Raw genomic sequence first — 25,576 nt, 5'->3', positions numbered from 1 at the left:
ATTATACTCTGGGAGCGGGATAGTATGTAGTGATGATACTCTGGTAGCGGGATGATACGTAGTGATGATACTTTGGGAGCGGGATGATACGTAGTGATGATACCCTGGGAGCGGGATAGCATGTAGTGATGTTACTCTGGGAGCGGGATGATATGTAGTGATTATACTCTGGGAGCGGGATGATATGTAGTGATGATACTCTGGGAGCGGGATGATATGTAGTGATGATACTCTGGGAGTGGGATGATACGTAGTGATGATACTCTGGGAGCAGGATAGTATGTAGTGATGATACTCTGGGAGCGAGATGATACGTAGTGATGATACTCTGGGAGCGGGATGATATGTAGTGATTATACTCTGGGAGCGGGATTGTATGTAGTGATGATACTCTGGGAGCGGGATGATACTCTGGGAGCGGGATGATACGCGGTGATGATGCTCTGGGAGCGGGATAATATGTAGTGATGATACTCTGGGAGCGGGATGATATGCGGTGATGATACTCTGGGAGTGGGATGATACGTAGTGATGATACTCTGGGAGCGGGATAGTGTGTAGTGATGATACTCTGGGAGCGGGATGATATGTAGTGATACTCTGGGAGCGGGATGATATGTAGTGATGATACTCTGGGAGCGGGATGATATGTAGTGATGATACTCTGGGAGCGGGATGATATGTAGTGATGATACTCTGGGAGCGGGATGATATGTAGTGATGATACTCTGGGAGCGGGATGATACGTAGTGATGATACTCTGGGAGTGGGATGATATGTAGTGATTATACTCTGGGAGCGGGATAGTATGTAGTGATGATACTCTGGAAGCGGGATGATACGCGGTGATGATACTCTGGGAGCGGGATAATATGTAGTGATGATACTCTGGGAGCGGGATAATATGTAGTGATGATGCTCTGGGAGCGGGATGATACGCGGTGATGATACTCTGGGAGCGGGATGATATGTAGTGATGATACTCTGGGAGCGGGATGATACGCTGTGATGATACTCTGGGAGCGGGATAATATGTAGTGATGATACTCTGGGAGCGGGATGATATGTAGTGATGATACTCTGGGAGCTGGATAGTATGTAGTGATGATACTCTGGGAGCGGGATAATATGTAGTGATGATACTCTGGGAGCGGGATGATACGTAGTGATGATACTCTGGGAGCGGGAGAGTATGTAGTGATAATACTCTGGGAGCGGGATGATATGTAGTGATGATACTTTGGGAGCGGGATGATATGTAGTGATGATACTTTGGGAGCGGGATGATATGTAGTGATGATACTCTGGGAGCGGGATAGTATGTAGTGATGATACTCTGGGAGCGGGATGATACGTAGTGATGACACTCTGGGAGCAGGATGATATGTAGTGATGATAGTATGTAGTGATGATACTCTGGGAGCGGGATGATATGTAGTGATGATACTCTGGGAGCGGGATAGTATGTAGTGATGATACTCTGGGAGCGGGATGATACGTAGTGATGATACTCTGGGAGCGGGATGATATGTAGTGATGATACTCTGGGAGCGGGATGATATGTAGTGATGATACTCTTGGAGCGTGATAGTATGTAGTGATGATACTCTGGGAGCGGGATAGTATGTAGTGATGATACTCTGGGAGCGGGATGATATGTAGTGATGATACTCTGGGAGCGGGATGATATGTAGTGATGATACTCTGGGAGTGGGATGATACGTAGTGATGATACTCTGGGAGCAGGATAGTATGTAGTGATGATACTCTGGGAGCGAGATGATACGTAGTGATGATACTCTGGGAGTGGGATGATATGTAGTGATTATACTCTGGGAGCGGGATAGTATGTAGTGATGATACTCTGGAAGCGGGATGATACGCGGTGATGATACTCTGGGAGCGGGATAATATGTAGTGATGATACTCTGGGAGCGGGATAATATGTAGTGATGATGCTCTGGGAGCGGGATGATACGCGGTGATGATACTCTGGGAGCGGGATGATATGTAGTGATGATACTCTGGGAGCGGGATGATACGCTGTGATGATACTCTGGGAGCGGGATAATATGTAGTGATGATACTCTGGGAGCGGGATGATATGTAGTGATGATACTCTGGGAGCTGGATAGTATGTAGTGATGATACTCTGGGAGCGGGATAATATGTAGTGATGATACTCTGGGAGCGGGATGATACGTAGTGATGATACTCTGGGAGCGGGAGAGTATGTAGTGATAATACTCTGGGAGCGGGATGATATGTAGTGATGATACTTTGGGAGCGGGATGATATGTAGTGATGATACTCTGGGAGCGGGATAGTATGTAGTGATGATACTCTGGGAGCGGGATGATACGTAGTGATGACACTCTGGGAGCAGGATGATATGTAGTGATGATAGTATGTAGTGATGATACTCTGGGAGCGGGATGATATGTAGTGATGATACTCTGGGAGCGGGATGATATGTAGTGATGATACTCTGGGAGCGGGATGATATGTAGTGATGATACTCTGGGAGCGGGATAGTACGTAGTGATGATACTCTGGGAGCGGGATGATATGTAGTGATGATACTCTGGGAGCGGGATGATATGTAGTGATGATACTCTGGGAGCGGGATAGTATGTAGTGATGATACTCTGGGATCGGGATAGTATGTAGTGATGATACTCTGGGAGCGGGATAGTATGTAGTGATGATACTCTGGGAGCGGGATGATACGTAGTGATGATACTCTGGGAGCGGGATAGTGTGTAGTGATGATACTCTGGGAGCGGGATGATATGTAGTGATGATACTCTGGGAGCGTGATAGTATGTAGTGATGATACTCTGGGAGCGGGATAGTATGTAGTGATGATACTCTGGGAGCGGGATGATACGTAGTGATGATATTCTGGGAGCGGGATGATATGTAGTGATGATACTCTGGGAGCAGGATGATATGTAGTGATGATACTCTGGGAGCGGGATAGTATGTAGTGATGATACTCTGGGAGCGGGATGATATGTAGCGATAATACTCTGGGAGCGGGATGATACGTAGTGATGATACTCTGGGAGCGGGATGATATGTAGTGATGATACTATGGGAGCGGGATGATACGTAGTGATGATACTCTGGGAGCGGGATGATATGTAGTGATGATACTCTGGGAGCGGGATGATACGTAGTGATGACACTCTGGGAGCGGGATGATACGTAGTGATGATACTCTGGGCGCGGGATGATATGTAGTGATGATACTCTGGGAGCGGGATGATATGGGGTGATGATACTCTGGGAGCGGGATGATATGTAGTGATAATACTCTGGGAGCGGGATGATACGTAGTGATGATACTCTGGGAGCGGGATGATATGTAGTGATGATACTATGGGAGCGGGATGATACGTAGTGATGATACTCTGGGAGCGGGATGATATGTAGTGATGATACTCTGGGAGCGGGATGATATGTAGTGATGATACTCTGGGAGCGGGATAGTACGTAGTGATGATACTCTGGGAGCGGGATGATATGTAGTGATGATACTCTGGGAGCGGGATGATATGTAGTGATGATACTCTGGGAGCGGGATAGTATGTAGTGATGATACTCTGGGATCGGGATAGTATGTAGTGATGATACTCTGGGAGCGGGATAGTATGTAGTGATGATACTCTGGGAGCGGGATGATACGTAGTGATGATATTCTGGGAGCGGGATGATATGTAGTGATGATACTCTGGGAGCGGGATGATATGTAGTGATGATACTCTGGGAGCGGGATAGTATGTAGTGATGATACTCTGGGAGCGGGATGATATGTAGTGATAATACTCTGGGAGCGGGATGATACGTAGTGATGATACTCTGGGAGCGGGATGATATGTAGTGATGATACTAAGGGAGCGGGATGAGACGTAGTGATGATACTCTGGGAGCGGGATGATATGTAGTGATGATACTCTGGGAGCGGGATGATACGTAGTGATGACACTCTGGGAGCGGGATGATACGTAGTGATGATACTCTGGGCGCGGGATGATATGTAGTGATGATACTCTGGGAGCGGGATGATATGTGGTGATGATACTCTGGGAGCGGGATGATATGTAGTGATAATACTCTGGGAGCGGGATGATACGTAGTGATGATACTCTGGGAGCGGGATGATATGTAGTGATGATACTATGGGAGCGGGATGATACGTAGTGATGATACTCTGGGAGCGGGATGATACGTAGTGATGATACTCTGGGAGCGGGATGATACGTAGTGATAATACTCTGGGAGCGGGATGATACGTAGTGATGATACTCTGGGAGCGGGATGATATGTAGTGATGATACTCTGGGAGCGGGATGATATGTGGCGATGATACTCTGGGAGCGGGATGATATGTAGTGATGATACTCTGGGAGCGGGATGATACGTAGTGATGATACTCTGGGAGCGGGATGATATGTAGTGATGATACTATGGGAGCGGGATGATACGTAGTGATGATACTCTGGGAGCGGGATGATATGTAGTGATGATACTCTGGGAGCGGGATGATACGTAGTGATGACACTCTGGGAGCGGGATGATACGTAGTGATGATACTCTGGGAGCGGGATAGTATGTAGTGATGATACTCTGGGAGCGGGATGATACGTAGTGATACCCTGGGAGCGGGATAGCATGTAGTGATGTTACTCTGGGAGCGGGATGATATGTAGTGATTATACTCTGGGAGCGGGATAGTATGTAGTGATGATACTCTGGGAGCGGGATGATACGCGGTGATGATACTCTGGGAGCGGGATAATATGTAGTGATGATACTCTGGGAGCGGGATAATATGTAGTGATGATGCTCTGGGAGCGGGATGATACGCGGTGATGATACTCTGGGAGCGGGATGATATGTAGTGATGATACTCTGGGAGCGGGATGATATGTAGTGATGATACTCTGGGAGCGGGATGATATGTAGTGATTATACTCTGGGAGCGGGATGATATGTAGTGATTATACTCTGGGAGTGGGATGATACGTAGTGATGATACTCTGGGAGCGGGATGATATGTAGTGATTATACTCTGGGAGCGGGATTGTATGTAGTGATGATACTCTGGGAGCGGGATGATACTCTGGGAGCGGGATGATACGCGGTGATGATGCTCTGGGAGCGGGATAATATGTAGTGATGATACTCTGGGAGCGGGATGATACGCGGTGATGATACTCTGGGAGCGGGATGATATGTAGTGATGATACTTTGGGAGCGGGATGATATGTAGTGATGATACTTTGGGAGCGGGATGATATGTAGTGATGATACTCTGGGAGCGGGAGAGTATGTAGTGATGATACTCTGGGAGCGGGATGATACGCGGTGATGATACTCTGGGAGCGGGATGATATGTAGTGATGATACTCTGGGAGCGGGATGATATGTAGTGATGATACTCTGGGAGTGGGATGATACGTAGTGATGATACTCTGGGAGCAGGATAGTATGTAGTGATGATACTCTGGGAGCGGGATGATATGTAGTGATACTCTGGGAGCGTGATAGTATGTAGTGATGATACTCTGGGAGCGGGATGATACGTAGTGATGATACTCTGGGAGCGGGATGATATGTAGTGATGATACTCTGGGAGCGGGATGATATGTAGTGATGATACTCTGGGAGCGTGATAGTATGTAGTGATGATACTCTGGGAGCGGGATGATACGTATTGATGATTCTCTGGGAGCAGGATATTATGTAGTGATGATACTCTGGGAGTGGGATGATATGTAGTGATTATACTCTGGGAGCGGGGTAGTATGTAGTGATGATACTCTGGTAGCGGGATGATACGTAGTGATGATACTTTGGGAGCGGGATGATACGTAGTGATGATACCCTGGGAGCGGAATAGCATGTAGTGATGTTACTCTGGGAGCGGGATGATATGTAGTGATTATACTCTGGGAGCGGGATGATATGTAGTGATGATACTCTGGGAGCGGGATGATATGTAGTGATGATACTCTGGGAGTGGGATGATACGTAGTGATGATACTCTGGGAGCAGGATAGTATGTAGTGATGATACTCTGGGAGCGAGATGATACGTAGTGATGCTACTCTGGGAGCGGGATGATATGTAGTGATTATACTCTGGGAGCGGGATTGTATGTAGTGATGATACTCTGGGAGCGGGATGATACTCTGGGAGCGGGATGATACGCGGTGATGATGCTCTGGGAGCGGGATAATATGTAGTGATGATACTCTGGGAGCGGGATGATACGCGGTGATGATACTCTGGGAGTGGGATGATACGTAGTGATGATACTCTGGGAGCGGGATAGTGTGTAGTGATGATACTCTGGGAGCGGGATGATATGTAGTGATACTCTGGGAGCGGGATGATATGTAGTGATGATACTCTGGGAGCTGGATGATATGTAGTGATGATACTCTGGGAGCGGGATGATATGTAGTGATACTCTGGGAGCGGGATGATATGTAGTGATGATACTCTGGGAGCGGGATGATATGTAGTGATGATACTCTGGGAGCGGGATAGTATGTAGTGATGATACTCTGGGAGCGGGATGATATGTAGTGATGATACTCTGGGAGCGGGATAGTATGTAGTGATGATACTCTGGGAGCGGGATGATACGTAGTGATGATACTCTGGGAGCGGGATGATATGTAGTGATGATACTCTGGGAGCGGGATGATATGTAGTGATGATACTCTGGGAGCGGGATGATATGTAGTGATGATACTCTGGGAGCGGGATGATATGTAGTGATGATAGTCTGGGAGCGGGATGATATGTACTGATGATACTCTTGGAGCGGGATGATACGTAGTGATGATACTCTGGGAGCGGGATGATATGTAGTGATGATACTCTGGGAGCGGGATGGTATGTAGTGATGATACTCTGGGAGCGGGATGGTATGTAGTGGTGATACTCTGGGAGCGGGATGATACGTAGTGATGATACTCTGGGAGCGGGATGATACGTAGTGATGATACTCTGGGAGCGGGATGATACGTAGTGATGATACTCTGGGAGCGGGATGATATGTAGTGATGATACTCTGGGAGCGGGATGATATGTACTGATGATACTCTGGGAGCGGGATGATACGTAGTGATGATACTCTGGGAGCGGGATGGTATGTAGTGATGATACTCTGGGAGCGGGATGGTATGTAGTGATGATACTCTGGGAGCGGGATGATATGTAGTGATGATACTCTGGGAGCGGGATATAGTGATGATACTCTGGGAGCGGGATGATATGTAGTGATGATACTCTGGGAGCGGGATGATATGTAGTGATGATACTCTGGGAGCGGGATGATACGTAGTGATGATACTCTGGGAGCGGGATGATACGTAGTGATGATACTCTGGGAGCGGGATGGTATGTAGTGATGATACTCTGGGAGCGGGATGGTATGTAGTGATGATACTCTGGGAGCGGGATGGTATGTAGTGATGATACTCTGGGAGCGGGATGATACGTAGTGATGATACTTTGGGAGCGGGATGATACGTAGTGATGATACTCTGGGAGCGGGATGGTATGTAGTGATGATACTCTGGGAGCGGGATGGTATGTAGTGATGATACTCTGGGAGCGGGATGATATGTAGTGATGATACTCTGGGAGCGGGATATAGTGATGATACTCTGGGAGCGGGATGATATGTAGTGATGATACTCTGGGAGCGGGATGATATGTAGTGATGATACTCTGGGAGCGGGATGATACGTAGTGATGATACTCTGGGAGCGGGATGATACGTAGTGATGATACTCTGGGAGCGGGATGGTATGTAGTGATGATACTCTGGGAGCGGGATGATATGTAGTGATGATACTCTGGGAGCGAGATGGTATGTAGTGATGATACTCTGGGCGCTGCCGCCAGTTACTCTGGATGATATGTAGTGATGATACTCTGGGAGCGGGATAGTATGTAGTGATGATACTCTGGGCGCGGGATGATACGTAGTGATGATACTCTGGGAGCGGGATAGTACCTAGTGATGATACTCTGGGAGCGGGATAGTACGTAGTGATGATACTCTGGGAGCGGGATGATATGTAGTGATGATACTCTGGGAGCGGGATGATATATAGTGATGATACTCTGGGCGCGGGATGATATGTAGTGATGATACTCTGGGAGCGGGATGATATGTAGTGATGATACTCTGGGAGCGGGATAGTATGTAGTGATGATACTCTGGGAGCGGGATGATATGTAGTGATGATACTCTGGGAGCAGGATGATATGTAGTGATGATACTCTGGGAGCGGGATAGTACGTAGTGATGATACTCTGGGAGCAGGATGATATGTAGTGATGATACTCTGGGAGCGGGATGATACGTAGTGATGATACTCTGGGAGCAGGATGATATGTAGTGATGATACTCTGGGAGCGGGATGATACGTAGTGATGATACTCTGGGAGCGGGATGATACGTAGTGATGATACTCTGGGAGCGGGATAGTACGTAGTGATGATACTCTGGGAGCGGGATGATACGTAGTGATGATACTCTGGGAGCAGGATGATATGTAGTGATGATACTCTGGGAGCGGGATAGTACGTAGTGATGATACTCTGGGAGCGGGATGTTCCATGGGAAGGAGAAGGTAACCAGAGCCTTTGCGTTCTATATAAATGGTGACTGGACGGCATCCGCCTTTGCCTGGTCAGTCCAGCATCAGGGTTGAACGCGTCGGCAGCAGGTGGAAGCGGGCACTGATACTAAGTACAGACTGTTCTGCCCCTTGTGAAACAATACGGGAGACCGGCAGCACCTAAGTCTGGGGTGAGATGCCAGCGGGCAGTGTTTGGTGTGACACTGCTGTGAGAGACCCTGGAGATCTGGGAAACCAGCGGTGCAGGAATCCCGGGATAACCTCTTTTCTGCTCGGCATATATAGGACTTGCAGGGGTGCGTTGAGCTCCTTCTGTGGAGTCTGCTGGAACCCGGTATATACAGTTTCTGTGGCTGACTATATTCCGTTCTGCGTTTTACTTGTTTTCATTAGCCACAGAACCAGTGTAAATCCTAGGTATCCTGGATTATAGGGATCTCCTGGATTATAGGGATCTCCTGACGTCTGTATAACCTCTGCTTTGTGTCTAGTCTCCCGGCATCGTACTGTCTGCTGCACGAGGATTACCTGGTGGAGCTGCAGGCGCTGGTGACACAGGACTCTGGGGACTACAGGTGAGGACGGCTTGTGTGTGGGGAAATATGGGGATGGGCAGAGGCTGCTGTAACGCAGTATACAGATGAGTAATGTCCAGCATATGGGGTAAGTATATACCGCTGAGCTTCCACTCACTTCGTGTCTCCGATCACTGTCTCCACAGCCTGTACTATCGCTGTATGAAGAGTAGGAGTGACGGGAAGAAGTACTGTGGAAATATCCCTTGGCAGGTAATACCCCCAACATACTACTCGTATTATTACACCTGTGATCACAGTATAAAGAGCTGCCGCCAGTTACTCTGGGTGATGTCCCTGTAATCACACAGTATACAGAGCTGCTGCCAGTTACTCTGGGTGATGTCCCCGTAATTACACAGTATACAGAGCTGCTGCCAGTTACCCTGGGTGATGTTCCTGTAATCACACAGTATACAGAGCTGCCGCCAGTTACTCTGGGTGATGTCCCCGTAATCACACAGTACACAGAGCTGCCGCCAGATACTCTGGGTGATGTCCCTGTAATCACACAGTATACAGAGCTGCCCCCAGTTACTCTGGGTGATGTCCCTGTAATCACACAGTACACAGAGCTGCCGCCAGTTAATCTGGATGATGTCCCTGTAATCACACAGTATACAGAGCTGCCGCCAGTTACTCTGGGTGATGTGTAATCACACAGTATACAGAGCTGCCCCCAGTTACTCTGGGTGATGTCCCTGTAATCACACAGTACACAGAGCTGCCGCTAGTTACTCTGGGTGGTGTCCCTGTAATCACACAGTGTGCAGAGCTGCACCCAGTTACTCTGGGTGATGTCCCTGTAATCACACAGTACACAGAGCTGCCGCCAGTTAATCTGGGTGATGTCCCTGTAATCACACAGTATACAGATCTGCCCCCAGTTACTCTGGGTGATGTCCCTGTAATCACACAGTATACAGAGCTGCCCCCAGTTACTCTGGGTGATGTCCCCGTAATCACACAGTACACAGAGCTGCACCCAGTTACTCTGGGTGATGTCCCTGTAATCACACAGTATACAGAGCTGCCGCCAGTTACTCTGGGTGATGTCCCCGTAATCACACAGTACACAGAGCTGCACCCAGTTACTCTGGGTGGTGTCCCTGTAATCACACAGTACACAGAGCTGCCGCCAGTTACTCTGGGTGATGTCCCTGTAATCACACAGTATACAGAGCTGCCGCCAGTTACTCTGGGTGATGTCCCTGTAATCACACAGTATACAGAGCTGCCGCCAGTTACTCTGGGTGATGTCCCTGTAATCACACAGTATACAGAGCTGCCCCCAGTTACTCTGGGTGATGTCCCTGTAATCACACAGTACACAGAGCTGCCGCCAGTTACTCTGGGTGATGTCCCTGTAATCACACAGTACACAGAGCTGCCGCCAGTTACTCTGGGTGATGTCCCTGTAATCACACAGTACACAGAGCTGCCGCCAGTTACTCTGGGTGATGTCCCTGTAATCACACAGTACGCAGAGCTGCCGCCAGTTACTCTGGGTGATGTCCCTGTAATCACACAGTACACAGAGCTGTCCCCAGTTACTCTGGGTGATGTCCCTGTAATCACACAGTATACAGAGCTGCCCCCAGTTACTCTGGGTGATGTCCCTGTAATCACACAGTACACAGAGCTGCCCCCAGTTACTCTGGGTGATGTCCCTGTAATCACACAGTATACAGAGCTGCCCCCAGTTACTCTGGGTGATGTCCCTGTAATCACACAGTACACAGAGCTGCCGCCAGTTACTCTGGGTGATGTCCCTGTAATCACACAGTATACAGAGCTGCCGCCAGTTACTCTGGGTGATGTCCCTGTAATCACACAGTATACAGAGCTGCCGCCAGTTACTCTGGGTGATGTCCCTGTAATCACACAGTATACAGAGCTGCCGCCAGTTACTCTGGGTGATGTCCCCCTAATCACACAGTATACAGAGCTGCCGCCAGTTACTCTGGGTGATGTCCCTGTAATCACACAGTATACAGAGCTGCCGCCAGTTACTCTGGGTGATGTCCCCCTAATCACACAGTATACAGAGCTGCCGCCAGTTACTCTGGGTGATGTCCCTGTAATCACACAGTACACAGAGCTGCCGCCAGTTACTCTGGGTGATGTCCCTGTAATCACACAGTACACAGAGCTGCCGCCAGTTACTCTGGGTGATGTCCCTGTAATCACACAGTACGCAGAGCTGCCGCCAGTTACTCTGGGTGATGTCCCTGTAATCACACAGTACACAGAGCTGCACCCAGTTACTCTGGGTGATGTCCCCGTAATCACACAGTATACAGAGCTGCCGCCAGTTACTCTGGGTGATGTCCCTGTAATCACACAGTATACAGAGCTGCCGCCAGTTACTCTGGGTGATGTCCCCCTAATCACACAGTATACAGAGCTGCCGCCAGTTACTCTGGGTGATGTCCCCGTAATCACACAGTATACAGAGCTGCCGCCAGTTACTCTGGGTGGTGTCCCCGTAATCACACAGTACACAGAGCTGCCGCCAGTTACTCTGTTTGATGTCCCCGTAATCACACAGTATACAGAGCTGCCGCCAGTTACTCTGGGTGATGTCCCTGTAATCACACAGTACACAGAGCTGCCGCCAGTTACTCTGTTTGATGTCCCCGTAATCACACAGTATACAGAGCTGCCCCCAGTTACTCTGGGTGATGTCCCCGTAATCACACAGTATACAGAGCTGCTGCCAGTTACTCTGGGTGATGTCCCTGTAATCACACAGTATACAGAGCTGCCCCCAGTTACTCTGGGTGATGTCCCTGTAATCACACAGTAAAATAAATGTTATAAGTTATGCCTTAAAATGGAAAACTGTAAATACTGATGAGGTGATATTAAATTGTCAGTGCACAATATTAACAAGCCTGAATATGAAGCAGGATAAATGAAACGCGTTGCTCAGTAGGCCTGAATAAGTTACAGCAATAGTAACATGACCTCCTCTGTAATACTGGGTAAGAAATTGATAACTCCGAATAAGTTCCTCGCTGGTTATATAAGCTTAGTTACATGTGCTGGGTCATAAGCGTAAGTAGAATATCACCAGGCAGAAGTGTTACTGAGTCTTCAACAATCCATAAATCAGTATTTGCTGCTCTTGGCAGATGTGTAGCTGACTATATCTTATGCAGTCAGTGTGACACAGATAATTCCCAATTTTACAGAAGTACATCAAGCTGCCAGCATGTAAAGCAGATAAACGCCTATCACTCGCTACAGGACAGAGATATATTGATCTATTATAAATGCATCCTGTAAAATGAAACACCAATGATCTAGCCGAAAGTATATAACACTGCCAATATAATAAGCAGTAAGGAGAACACGAATATAACGCTGCCCGTGTGATAGGCAGGAAGGAGAACACCAATATAACGCTGCCCGTGTGATAGGCAGGAAAGAGAGCACTAATATAACGCTGTCCGTGTGATAGGCAGGAAGGAGAACACCAATATAACGCTGCCCGTGTGATAGGCAGGAAAGAGAGCACTAATATAACGCTGCCCGTGTGATAGGCAGGAAGGAGAACACTAATATAACGCTGTCCGTGTGATAGGCAGGAAGGAGAACACTAATATAACGCTGCCCGTGTAATTGTCAGGAAGGAGAACACGAATATAACGCTGCCCGTGTGATAGGCAGGAAGGAGAACACTAATATAACGCTGCCCGTGTGATACGCAGGAAGGAGAACACGAATATAACGCTGCCCGTGTGATAGGCAGGAAGGAGAACACTAATATAACGCTGCCCGTTTGATAGGCAGGAAGGAGAACACTAATATAACGCTGCCCGTGTGATAGGCAGGAAGGAGAACACTAATATAACGCTGTCCGTGTGATAGGCAGGAAGGAGAACATGAATATAACGCTGCCCGTGTGACAGGCAGGAGGGAGAACACGAATATAACGCTGCCCGTGTAATAGGCAGGAAGGAGAACACGAATATAACGCTGCCCGTGTGATACAGGAAGGAGAACACTAATATAACGCTGCCCGTGTGATAGACAGGAAGGAGAACACGAATATAACGCTGCCCGTGTGATAGGCAGTAAGGAGAGCACTAATATAACGCTGTCCGTGTGATACGCAGGAAGAGAACACTAATATAACGCTGCCCGTGTGATAGGCAGGAAGGAGAACACTAATATAACGCTGTCCGTGTGATACGCAGGAAGGAGAACACTAATATAACGCTGTCCGTGTGATAGGCAGGAAGGAGAACACTAATATAACGCTGCCCGTGTGATAGGCAGGAAGGAGAACACTAATATAACGCTGTCCGTGTGATAGGCAGGAAGGAGAACACTAATATAACGCTGTCCGTGTGATACGCAGGAAGGAGAACACTAATATAACGCTGTCCGTGTGATAGGCAGGAAGGAGAACACTAATATAACGCTGCCCGTGTGATAGGCAGGAAGGAGAACACTAATATAACGCTGTCCGTGTGATAGGCAGGAAGGAGAACACTAATATAACGCTGTCCGTGTGATAGGCAGGAAGGAGAACACGAATATAACTCTGTCCGTGTGATACGCAGGAAGGAGAACACTAATATAACGCTGTCCGTGTGATAGGCAGGAAGGAGAACACTAATATAACGCTGCCCGTGTGATACGCAGGAAGGAGAACACTAATATAACGCTGTCCGTGTGATACGCAGGAAGGAGAACACTAATATAACGCTGCCCGTGTGATAGGCAGGAAGGAGAACACGAATATAACGCTGCCCGTGTGATAGGCAGTAAGGAGGGCACTAATATAACGCTGTCCGTGTGATACGCAGGAAGGAGAACACTAATATAACGCTGCCCGTATGATAGGCAGGAAGGAGAACACTAATATAACGCTGTCCGTGTGATACGCAGGAAGGAGAACACTAATATAACGCTGTCCGTGTGATAGGCAGGAAGGAGAACACTAATATAACGCTGTCCATGTGATAGGCAGGAAGGAGAACACTAATATAACGCTGCCCGTGTGATAGACAGGAAGGAGAACACTAATATAACGCTGCCCGAGTGATAGACAGGAAGGAGAACACTAATATAACGCTGTCCGTGTGATAGGCAGGAAGGAGAACACTAATATAACGCTGTCCGTGTGATACGCAGGAAGGAGAACACTAATATAACGCTGTCCGTGTGATAGGCAGGAAGGAGAACACTAATATAACGCTGCCCGTGTGATAGGCAGGAAGGAGAACACTAATATAACGCTGCCCGAGTGATAGACAGGAAGGAGAACACTAATATAACGCTGTCCGTGTGATACGCAGGAAGGAGAACACTAATATAACGCTGTCCATGTGATAGGCAGGAAGGAGAACACGAATATAACGCTGCCCGTGTGATAGGCAGGAAGGAGAACACTAATATAACGCTGCCCGTGTGATAGGCAGGAAGGAGAACACGAATATAACGCCCGTGTGATAGGCAGGAAGGAGAACACTAATATAACGCTGCCCGTGTGATAGGCAGGAAGGAGAACACTAATATAACGCTGTCCGTGTGATAGGCAGGAAGGAGAACACTAATATAACGCTGCCCGTGTGATAGGCAGGAAGGAGAACACGAATATAACGCTGCCCGTGTGATAGGCAGGAAGGAGAACACGAATATAACGCTGCCCGTGTGATAGGCAGGAAGGAGAACACTAATATAACGCTGTCCGTGTGATACGCAGGAAGGAGAACACTAATATAACGCTGCCCGTGTGATAGGCAGGAAGGAGAACACTAATATAACGCTGCCCGTGTGATAGGCAGGAAGGAGAACACTAATATAACGCTGCCCGTGTGATAGGCAGGAAGGAGAACACTAATATAACGCTGTCCGTGTGATAGGCAGGAAGGAGAACACTAATATAACGCTGTCCGTGTGATAGGCAGGAAGGAGAACACTAATATAACGCTGTCCGTGTGATAGGCAGGAAGGAGAACACTAATATAACGCTGCCCGTGTGATAGGCAGGAAGGAGAACACTAATATAACGCTGTCCGTGTGATAGACAGGAAGGAGAACACTAATATAACGCTGTCCGTGTGATAGGCAGGAAGGAGAACACTAATATAACGCTGTCCGTGTGATAGGCAGGAAGGAGAACACTAATATAACGCTGCCCGTGTGATAGGCAGGAAGGAGAACACTAATATAACGCTGTCCGTGTGATAGGCAGGAAGGAGAACACTAATATAACGCTGTCCGTGTGATAGGCAGGAAGGAGAACACTAATATAACGCTGTCCGTGTGATAGGCAGGAAGGAGAACACTAATATAACGCTGTCCGTGTGATACGCAGGAAGGAGAACACTAATATAACGCTGCCCGTGTGATACGCAGGAAGGAGAACACTAATATAACGCTGCCCGTGTGATAGGCAGGAAGGAGAACATGAATATAACGCTGCCCGTGTGACAGGCAGGAGGGAGAACACGAATATAACGCTGCCCGTGTAATAGGCAGGAAGGAGAACACGAATATAACGCTGCCCGTGTGATACGCAGGAAGGAGAACACGAATATAACGCTGCCCGTGTGATACAGGAAGGAGAACACTAATATAACGCTGCCCGTGTGATAGGCAGGAAGGAGAACACTAATATAACGCTGTCCGTGTGATACGCAGGAAGGAGAACACTAATATAACGCTGTCCGTGTGATACGCAGGAAGGAGAACACTAATATAACGCTGTCCATGTGATAGGCAGGAAGGAGAACATGAATATAACGCTGCCCGTGTGATAGGCAGGAAGGAGAACACTAATATAACGCTGCCCGTGTGATAGGCAGGAAGGAGAACACTAATATAACGCTGCCCGTGTGATACGCAGGAAGGAGAACACGAATATAACGCTGCCCGTGTGATACGCAGGAAGGAGAACACTAATATAACGCTGTCCGTGTGATACGCAGGAAGGAGAACACTAATATAACGCTGTCCGTGTGATACGCAGGAAGGAGAACACTAATATAACGCTGCCCGTGTGATACAGGAAGGAGAACACTAATATAACGCTGTCCGTGTGATAGGCAGGAAGGAGAACACGAATATAACGCTGCCCGTGTGATACGCAGGAAGGAGAACACTAATATAACGCTGTCCATGTGATAGGCAGGAAGGAGAACACTAATATAACGCTGTCCGTGTGATAGGCAGGAAGGAGAACACTAATATAACGCTGTCCATGTGATAGGCAGGAAGGAGAACATGAATATAACGCTGCCCGTGTGATAGGCAGGAAGGAGAACACTAATATAACGCTGCCCGTGTGATAGGCAGGAAGGAGAACACGAATATAACGCTGCCCGTGTGATACGCAGGAAGGAGAACACTAATATAACGCTGTCCATGTGATAGGCAGGAAGGAGAACACTAATATAACGCTGTCCGTGTGATAGGCAGGAAGGAGAACACTAATATAACGCTGTCCATGTGATAGGCAGGAAGGAGAACATGAATATAACGCTGCCCGTGTGATAGGCAGGAAGGAGAACACTAATATAACGCTGCCCGTGTGATAGGCAGGAAGGAGAACACTAATATAACGCTGCCCGTGTGATACGCAGGAAGGAGAACACGAATATAACGCTGCCCGTGTGATACGCAGGAAGGAGAACACTAATATAACGCTGTCCATGTGATAGGCAGGAAGGAGAACACTAATATAACGCTGCCCGTGTGATAGGCAGGAAGGAGAACACTAATATAACGCTGTCCATGTGATAGGCAGGAAGGAGAACACTATTAGGTCGATGTAAACCTGCCAGTTATGCTGGAGCTGTTATCCGCGTATGGTAATAGTGTGGTCACATGCTTTGTTCTGCTTAATGTCCCTCCTCCGCCTGCTTTCGGGTACGAGCTGTGATCCCATGTGGATATCTTGATCCCAATTGGTCACTTACCTGTTGTCAGGCATTCCCACCTCCTGGCTTGTCGCTCACATGAGCTGACAATCTGCCACAGGGGATGAATTTGTTGCCTGTTTGGACGGGAAGCGCGAGGAGAGTGCGGCATACATGGTAGGGCAGTCTGCTACCAAGCCGCCTCTATCAGTCCGGCAGCATGCTGTTCGCCGGAGAGAATAGGAGTGAGGAGAACTGTACTAGGCTCACGTTTTGGGCGTGGATTGCAGCGGTGAGTGACACAGGGGACGAGTTATAATTTTTTTCCTCTCACTCTCTTTAAATCTCGTTATCTGCACATCCACTATTGTCCAAACAGTGGTTCCCAAACTCGCCCCTCGAGGCACCCCAGTGGTGCAAATCCATGACTGGGCAGATGTGAATTAGTACCTCAGTCATTTTGATTTAACTATCTCTGCTCAGCCATGGATATCCATAAAACCTAGACTGTTAGTGCGCCTTGGGGACTGTGTATGGAACCACTGGTCTGTATCATTTTCTCACGTGTCATTTACCAGGCCGTTTACTTATCCAGTGTTCTCACTTTTTTATTTATTACAGGAGTCGAAGCAGAAGCCAGTTCCGAGGTCTGAGCTTCTTTTTGGGAATATGGACAAACCTCAGAGAAATCCCTTTAGGGTCATCAATGAAGAACTTACACCTGGTGTATGGAAACAGGTTGCCAAAGATAAAAAGAACTGCTCCGAGGACATTAACCGCCGAGATAATGAGATGAACCTCACCGATGGTGGAATGAAGAGTAGCCGTGAGGAGAAGTCTGATCACAACTGGAAGAAGAGCAGCGAGAAGTCTGACCGGGACAGGAAGAAGAGCAGTGAGGAGAAGTCTGATCACAACTGGAAGAAGAGCAGCGAGAAGTCTGACCGGGATGGGAAGAAGAGCAGTGAGGAGAAGTCTGATCACAACTGGAAGAAGAGCAGCGAGAAGTCTGACCGGGACGGGAAGAAGAGCAGTGAGGAGAAGTCTGATCACAACTGGAAGAAGAGCAGTGAGGAGAAGTCTTATGACCGGGATGGGAATACTACAAATCATAAGAAGTGTGACCAGAACATTGTGAAGGACATTTATCACAAGTCTGAGGTGGTACAATTGTCTGGTGATGCAGAGAGCCAGGGTGTAGTGGAAAGGAAACCCAAGGAGAAAAACCAGAGCTCTGAGGTGAGAAGAACGGAAGAAGTGCAGAGCAGTGAGGGACACAAGGGTGTAAACAAAGATGTCACAAGGGAAGAGGCAGCTTCCTTCCATGGCTGGAGAGAACAGGACTTTCCTCCTGGGCTCAAAATCAAGAAGAAGCTTCCAGATGTGGTTGGAGACATCATTCACAAGGAAGGAGTCGCCGTGGCCCGTAGCAGGGAACCAGGGCAGAAGTACCCAGATGGTGCGGGACCAAAGTGTGTAGAGTATAGAACATCTCAGCTCTCTGAGAGAGCGCCCCCATCCTCATTGGGTGAGGATCAACTAGAGCCTCCCAAATTGTGCTCTGATGGCATGAAGGACGGTGGGCAGGAAGCCATCTGTAGCGAGAAGGACGATGATGATGATGTTGTGTTTGTTAGCGCTCAATGTGGAAAGGATAAAGTGGCTGCATTGAGGACATCAGGAGGAGGGAAGCAGAGAACCATCACCTCCTTCCCCGGGTTCACCCCACCGGCGGAGACGCAGAACCCGGCCGTACTGCACTCTCTGCTCACCGCACAGCTCCAGCAGAAGAAGGTGAGAACGGCTCTTTCTACATTGCAGGGGACCTAGCAAAGGGCAGGGTCATCGCAGTAGCATTCAGGGGTATGTAGCCGCACTGACCTGCTTTTTCCTTTTTAAATGATTTTGTGTGTTAAAAATCTGGGGAGACTCACCAGAATCTCGCCGATGCCTACATGTGGCGGTATATTACCCACGCCCCTGTACCTCCTACCTCCGTGCTAAAGGAGGCTTCTATAGGAAGATTAATAAATTGCCTTCACCTGCTGATAGAAGCATTTGGTGGGGTCACTCCTCTTATATACAGTGACTACAGCAGGGGGTCCGGGGGGATGTGAGTGCTGTCTTATGCACCAGGCAGTAATGATAGTAATTGCATGCTTATCTCTTCTCATTACTATGTATATACTATCATCAGTCTCTGTTATTCCTGTGTCGGCCGCCCCCACCCCAGTGTAACGTTACACGAGGGCGCTTCCTCAGTAGCAGTCCGGTACTTGTGCAGATCCTGTAGGTCAGTCCCCCCACACAGCCGGTCTCTCTCCTCGCTAGGAAGGCCCTGTGATTGGTCAGTAGCAGTATGGAGTGCCAGGGAGTAGTTTTCTATATTCAGCTCCATCTACGCCCCCCAAACCATCCCAGCGTCAGTTTCTGTCGGGTTACCGGCCTGTGGCATTACAGGGGCTGTGCCCTCTTGCCCTTAGCACTCAGGACCTAGTCAGACTGTACTATAGTGGTAGATGCTCCTGTGTCCCTCAGCCCAGACATTTTCCTCCATGTTTTGTGGGGTGGTCCCCCATTCCCTGGGGGCTTGTGACACATGGCTGTGGTGTAACGCTCCTCCTGCTGCGTGTGACACATGCCTGTGGTGTAACGCTCCTCCTGCTGCGTGTGACACATGGCTGTGGTGTAACGCTCCTCCTGCTGCGTGTGACACATGGCTGTGGTGTAACGCTCCTCCTGCTGCGTGTGACACATGGCTGTGGTGTAACGCTCCTCCTGCTGCGTGTGACACATGGCTGTGGTGTAACGCTCCTCCTGCTGCGTGTGACACATGCCTGTGGTGTAACGCTCCTGCTGCTGCGTGTGACACATGGCTGTGGTGTAACGCTCCTCCTACTGCGTGTGACACATGGCTGTGGTGTAACGCTCCTGCTGCTGCGTGTGACACATGGCTGTGGTGTAACGCTCCTCCTACTGCGTGTGACACATGGCTGTGGTGTAACGCTCCTCCTACTGCGTGTGACACATGCCTGTGGTGTAACGCTCCTCCTACTGCGTGTGACACATGCCTGTGGTGTAACGCTCCTCCTGCTGCGTGTGACACATGGCTGTGGTGTAACGCTCCTCCTGCTGCGTGTGACACATGGCTGTGGTGTAACGCTCCTCCTGCTGCGTGTGACACATGCCTGTGGTGTAACGCTCCTCCTACTGCGTGTGACACATGCCTGTGGTGTAACGCTCCTCCTGCTGCGTGTGACACATGGCTGTGGTGTAACGCTCCTGCTGCTGCGTGTGACACATGGCTGTGGTGTAACGCTCCTGCTGCTGCGTGTGACACATGGCTGTGGTGTAACGCTCCTCCTGCTGCGTGTGACACATGGCTGTGGTGTAACGCTCCTCCTGCTGCGTGTGACACATGGCTGTGGTGTAACGCTCCTGCTGCTGCGTGTGACACATGGCTGTGGTGTAACGCTCCTCCTGCTGCGTGTGACACATGGCTGTGGTGTAACGCTCCTGCTGCGTGTGACACATGGCTGTGGTGTAACGCTCCTCCTACTGCGTGTGACACATGCCTGTGGTGTAACGCTCCTCCTACTGCGTGTGACACATGGCTGTGGTGTAACGCTCCTCCTGCTGCGTGTGACACATGCCTGTGGTGTAACGCTCCTCCTGCTGCGTGTGACACATGGCTGTGGTGTAACGCTCCTGCTGCGTGTGACACATGCCTGTGGTGTAACGCTCCTCCTGCTGCGTGTGACACATGCCTGTGGTGTAACGCTCCTCCTGCTGCGTGTGACACATGCCTGTGGTGTAACGCTCCTCCTGCTGCGTGTGACACATGCCTGTGGTGTAACGCTCCTCCTCCTGCTGCGTGTGACACATGGCTGTGGTGTAACGCTCCTCCTCCTGCTGCGTGTGACACATGGCTGTGGTGTAACGCTCCTCCTACTGCGTGTGACACATGCCTGTGGTGTAACGCTCCTCCTGCTGCGTGTGACACATGCCTGTGGTGTAACGCTCCTCCTCCTGCTGCGTGTGACACATGCCTGTGGTGTAACGCTCCTCCTGCTGCGTGTGACACATGCCTGTGGTGTAACGCTCCACCTGCTGCGTGTGACACATGGCTGTGGTGTAACGCTCCTCCTGCTGCGTGTGACACATGGCTGTGGTGTAACGCTCCTGCTGCTGCGTGTGACACATGGCTGTGGTGTAACGCTCCTCCTGCTGCGTGTGACACATGGCTGTGGTGTAACGCTCCTGCTGCTGCGTGTGACACATGGCTGTGGTGTAACGCTCCTCCTGCTGCGTGTGACACATGCCTGTGGTGTAACGCTCCTGCTGCGTGTGACACATGGCTGTGGTGTAACGCTCCTGCTGCTGCGTGTGACACATGGCTGTGGTGTAACGCTCCTCCTGCTGCTGCGTGTGACACATGGCTGTGGTGTAACGCTCCTCCTGCTGCGTGTGACACATGCCTGTGGTGTAACGCTCCTCCTGCTGCGTGTGACACATGGCTGTGGTGTAACGCTCCTGCTGCGTGTGACACATGGCTGTGGTGTAACGCTCCTGCTGCTGCGTGTGACACATGGCTGTGGTGTAACGCTCCTCCTGCTGCTGCGTGTGACACATGGCTGTGGTGTAACGCTCCTGCTGCCTGTGACACATGCCTGTGGTGTAACGCTCCTCCTGCTGCTGCGTGTGACACATGGCTGTGGTGTAACGCTCCTCCTGCTGCCTGTGACACATGGCTGTGGTGTAACGCTCCTGCTGCCTGTGACACATGGCTGTGGTGTAACGCTCCTGCTGCGTGTGACACATGGCTGTGGTGTAACGCTCCTGCTGCGTGTGACACATGACTGTGGTGTAACGCTCCTGCTGCGTGTGACACATGCCTGTGGTGTAACGCTCCTGCTGCGTGTGACACATGCCTGTGGTGTAACGCTCCTCCTGCTGCGTGTGACACATGCCTGTGGTGTAACGCTCCTGCTGCGTGTGACACATGGCTGTGGTGTAACGCTCCTGCTGCGTGTGACACATGACTGTGGTGTAACGCTCCTGCTGCGTGTGACACATGCCTGTGGTGTAACGCTCCTGCTGCGTGTGACACATGCCTGTGGTGTAACGCTCCTCCTGCTGCGTGTGACACATGCCTGTGGTGTAACGCTCCTGCTGCCTGTGACACATGGCTGTGGTGTAACGCTCCTGCTGCGTGTGACACATGGCTGTGGTGTAACGCTCCTGCTGCTGCGTGTGACACATGGCTGTGGTGTAACGCTCCTGCTGCGTGTGACACATGGCTGTGGTGTAACGCTCCTCCTGCTGCGTGTGACACATGGCTGTGGTGTAACGCTCCTCCTGCTGCGTGTGACACATGGCTGTGGTGTAACGCTCCTGCTGCGTGTGACACATGCCTGTGGTGTAACGCTCCTCCTGCTGCGTGTGACACATGGCTGTGGTGTAACGCTCCTCCTGCTGCGTGTGACACATGGCTGTGGTGTAACGCTCCTGCTGCGTGTGACACATGCCTGTGGTGTAACGCTCCTCCTCCTGCTGCGTGTGACACATGGCTGTGGTGTAACGCTCCTGCTGCGTGTGACACATGCCTGTGGTGTAACGCTCCTCCTCCTGCTGCGTGTGACACATGGCTGTGGTGTAACGCTCCTGCTGCTGCGTGTGACACATGGCTGTGGTGTAACGCTCCTCCTGCTGCGTGTGACACATGGCTGTGGTGTAACGCTCCTCCTGCTGCGTGTGACACATGGCTGTGGTGTAACGCTCCTGCTGCTGCGTGTGACACATGGCTGTGGTGTAACGCTCCTCCTGCTGCGTGTGACACATGGCTGTGGTGTAACGCTCCTCCTGCTGCGTGTGACACATGCCTGTGGTGTAACGCTCCTCCTGCTGCGTGTGACACATGGCTGTGGTGTAACGCTCCTGCTGCTGCGTGTGACACATGGCTGTGGTGTAACGCTCCTCCTGCTGCGTGTGACACATGGCTGTGGTGTAACGCTCCTGCTGCTGCGTGTGACACATGGCTGTGGTGTAACGCTCCTCCTGCTGCGTGTGACACATGCCTGTGGTGTAACGCTCCTGCTGCGTGTGACACATGGCTGTGGTGTAACGCTCCTGCTGCTGCGTGTGACACATGGCTGTGGTGTAACGCTCCTCCTGCTGCTGCGTGTGACACATGGCTGTGGTGTAACGCTCCTCCTGCTGCGTGTGACACATGCCTGTGGTGTAACGCTCCTCCTGCTGCGTGTGACACATGGCTGTGGTGTAACGCTCCTGCTGCGTGTGACACATGGCTGTGGTGTAACGCTCCTGCTGCTGCGTGTGACACATGGCTGTGGTGTAACGCTCCTCCTGCTGCTGCGTGTGACACATGGCTGTGGTGTAACGCTCCTGCTGCCTGTGACACATGCCTGTGGTGTAACGCTCCTGCTGCGTGTGACACATGGCTGTGGTGTAACGCTCCTCCTGCTGCTGCGTGTGACACATGGCTGTGGTGTAACGCTCCTCCTGCTGCCTGTGACACATGGCTGTGGTGTAACGCTCCTGCTGCCTGTGACACATGGCTGTGGTGTAACGCTCCTGCTGCGTGTGACACATGGCTGTGGTGTAACGCTCCTGCTGCGTGTGACACATGACTGTGGTGTAACGCTCCTGCTGCGTGTGACACATGCCTGTGGTGTAACGCTCCTGCTGCGTGTGACACATGCCTGTGGTGTAACGCTCCTCCTGCTGCGTGTGACACATGCCTGTGGTGTAACGCTCCTGCTGCGTGTGACACATGGCTGTGGTGTAACGCTCCTGCTGCGTGTGACACATGACTGTGGTGTAACGCTCCTGCTGCGTGTGACACATGCCTGTGGTGTAACGCTCCTGCTGCGTGTGACACATGCCTGTGGTGTAACGCTCCTCCTGCTGCGTGTGACACATGCCTGTGGTGTAACGCTCCTGCTGCCTGTGACACATGGCTGTGGTGTAACGCTCCTGCTGCGTGTGACACATGGCTGTGGTGTAACGCTCCTGCTGCCTGTGACACATGCCTGTGGTGTAACGCTCCTGCTGCGTGTGACACATGGCTGTGGTGTAACGCTCCTCCTACTGCGTGTGACACATGCCTGTGGTGTAACGCTCCTGCTGCGTGTGACACATGCCTGTGGTGTAACGCTCCTCCTGCTGCCTGTGACACATGCCTGTGGTGTAACGCTCCTGCTGCGTGTGACACATGGCTGTGGTGTAACGCTCCTGCTGCTGCGTGTGACACATGGCTGTGGTGTAACGCTCCTCCTGCTGCTGCGTGTGACACATGGCTGTGGTGTAACGCTCCTCCTGCTGCGTGTGACACATGCCTGTGGTGTAACGTTCCTGCTGCGTGTGACACATGGCTGTGGTGTAACGCTCCTGCTGCTGCGTGTGACACATGGCTGTGGTGTAACGCTCCTCCTGCTGCTGCGTGTGACACATGGCTGTGGTGTAACGCTCCTGCTGCGTGTGACACATGGCTGTGGTGTAACGCTCCTCCTGCTGCTGCGTGTGACACATGGCTGTGGTGTAACGCTCCTCCTGCTGCCTGTGACACATGGCTGTGGTGTAACGCTCCTGCTGCCTGTGACACATGGCTGTGGTGTAACGCTCCTGCTGCGTGTGACACATGGCTGTGGTGTAACGCTCCTGCTGCGTGTGACACATGACTGTGGTGTAACGCTCCTGCTGCGTGTGACACATGCCTGTGGTGTAACGCTCCTGCTGCGTGTGACACATGCCTGTGGTGTAACGCTCCTGCTGCTGCGTGTGACACATGCCTGTGGTGTAACGCTCCTGCTGCCTGTGACACATGGCTGTGGTGTAACGCTCCTGCTGCGTGTGACACATGGCTGTGGTGTAACGCTCCTGCTGCCTGTGACACATGCCTGTGGTGTAACGCTCCTGCTGCGTGTGACACATGGCTGTGGTGTAACGCTCCTCCTACTGCGTGTGACACATGCCTGTGGTGTAACGCTCCTGCTGCGTGTGACACATGCCTGTGGTGTAACGCTCCTCCTGCTGCCTGTGACACATGCCTGTGGTGTAACGCTCCTGCTGCGTGTGACACATGCCTGTGGTGTAACGCTCCTGCTGCGTGTGACACATGGCTGTGGTGTAACGCTCCTGCTGCGTGTGACACATGGCTGTGGTGTAACGCTTCTGCTGCGTGTGACACATGGCTGTGGTGTAACGCTTCTGCTGCGTGTGACACATGGCTGTGGTGTAACGCTCCTGCTGCGTGTGACACATGGCTGTGGTGTAACGCTTCTGCTGCGTGTGACACATGGCTGTGGTGTAACGCTCCTCCTGCTGCGTGTGACACATGGCTGTGGTGTAACGCTCCTCCTGCTGCGTGTGACACATGGCTGTGGTGTAACGCTCCTGCTGCGTGTGACACATGGCTGTGGTGTAACGCTTC

The 25,576-nt window shown here is 50.7% G+C and overlaps 1 protein-coding gene across 3 annotated transcripts in view; it reads left to right on the top strand.

Annotated features, from left to right (window-relative positions):
- The window catches only part of TTF2 (transcription termination factor 2), a 143,758-nt gene that overhangs the window by 28,489 nt on the left and 89,693 nt on the right, over positions 1-25,576 (top strand). For all 3 annotated transcript variants that reach the window (XM_063948739.1, XM_063948740.1, XM_063948741.1), the window contains exons 4-6: positions 9,164-9,247; positions 9,394-9,460; positions 17,746-18,918. In XM_063948739.1, coding sequence (XP_063804809.1) covers positions 9,164-9,247; positions 9,394-9,460; positions 17,746-18,918 — 1,324 coding nt within the window. The remainder of the gene's footprint in view (positions 1-9,163; positions 9,248-9,393; positions 9,461-17,745; positions 18,919-25,576) is intronic.

The sequence above is a fragment of the Pseudophryne corroboree genome (genome assembly GCF_028390025.1).
Source record: "Pseudophryne corroboree isolate aPseCor3 chromosome 2 unlocalized genomic scaffold, aPseCor3.hap2 SUPER_2_unloc_1, whole genome shotgun sequence".
In the NCBI taxonomy this organism is placed as follows: Eukaryota; Metazoa; Chordata; class Amphibia; order Anura; family Myobatrachidae; genus Pseudophryne; species Pseudophryne corroboree.
Note: the sequence above shows the minus strand (reverse complement) of the source record. Positions and strands in the feature narration are given on the sequence as shown.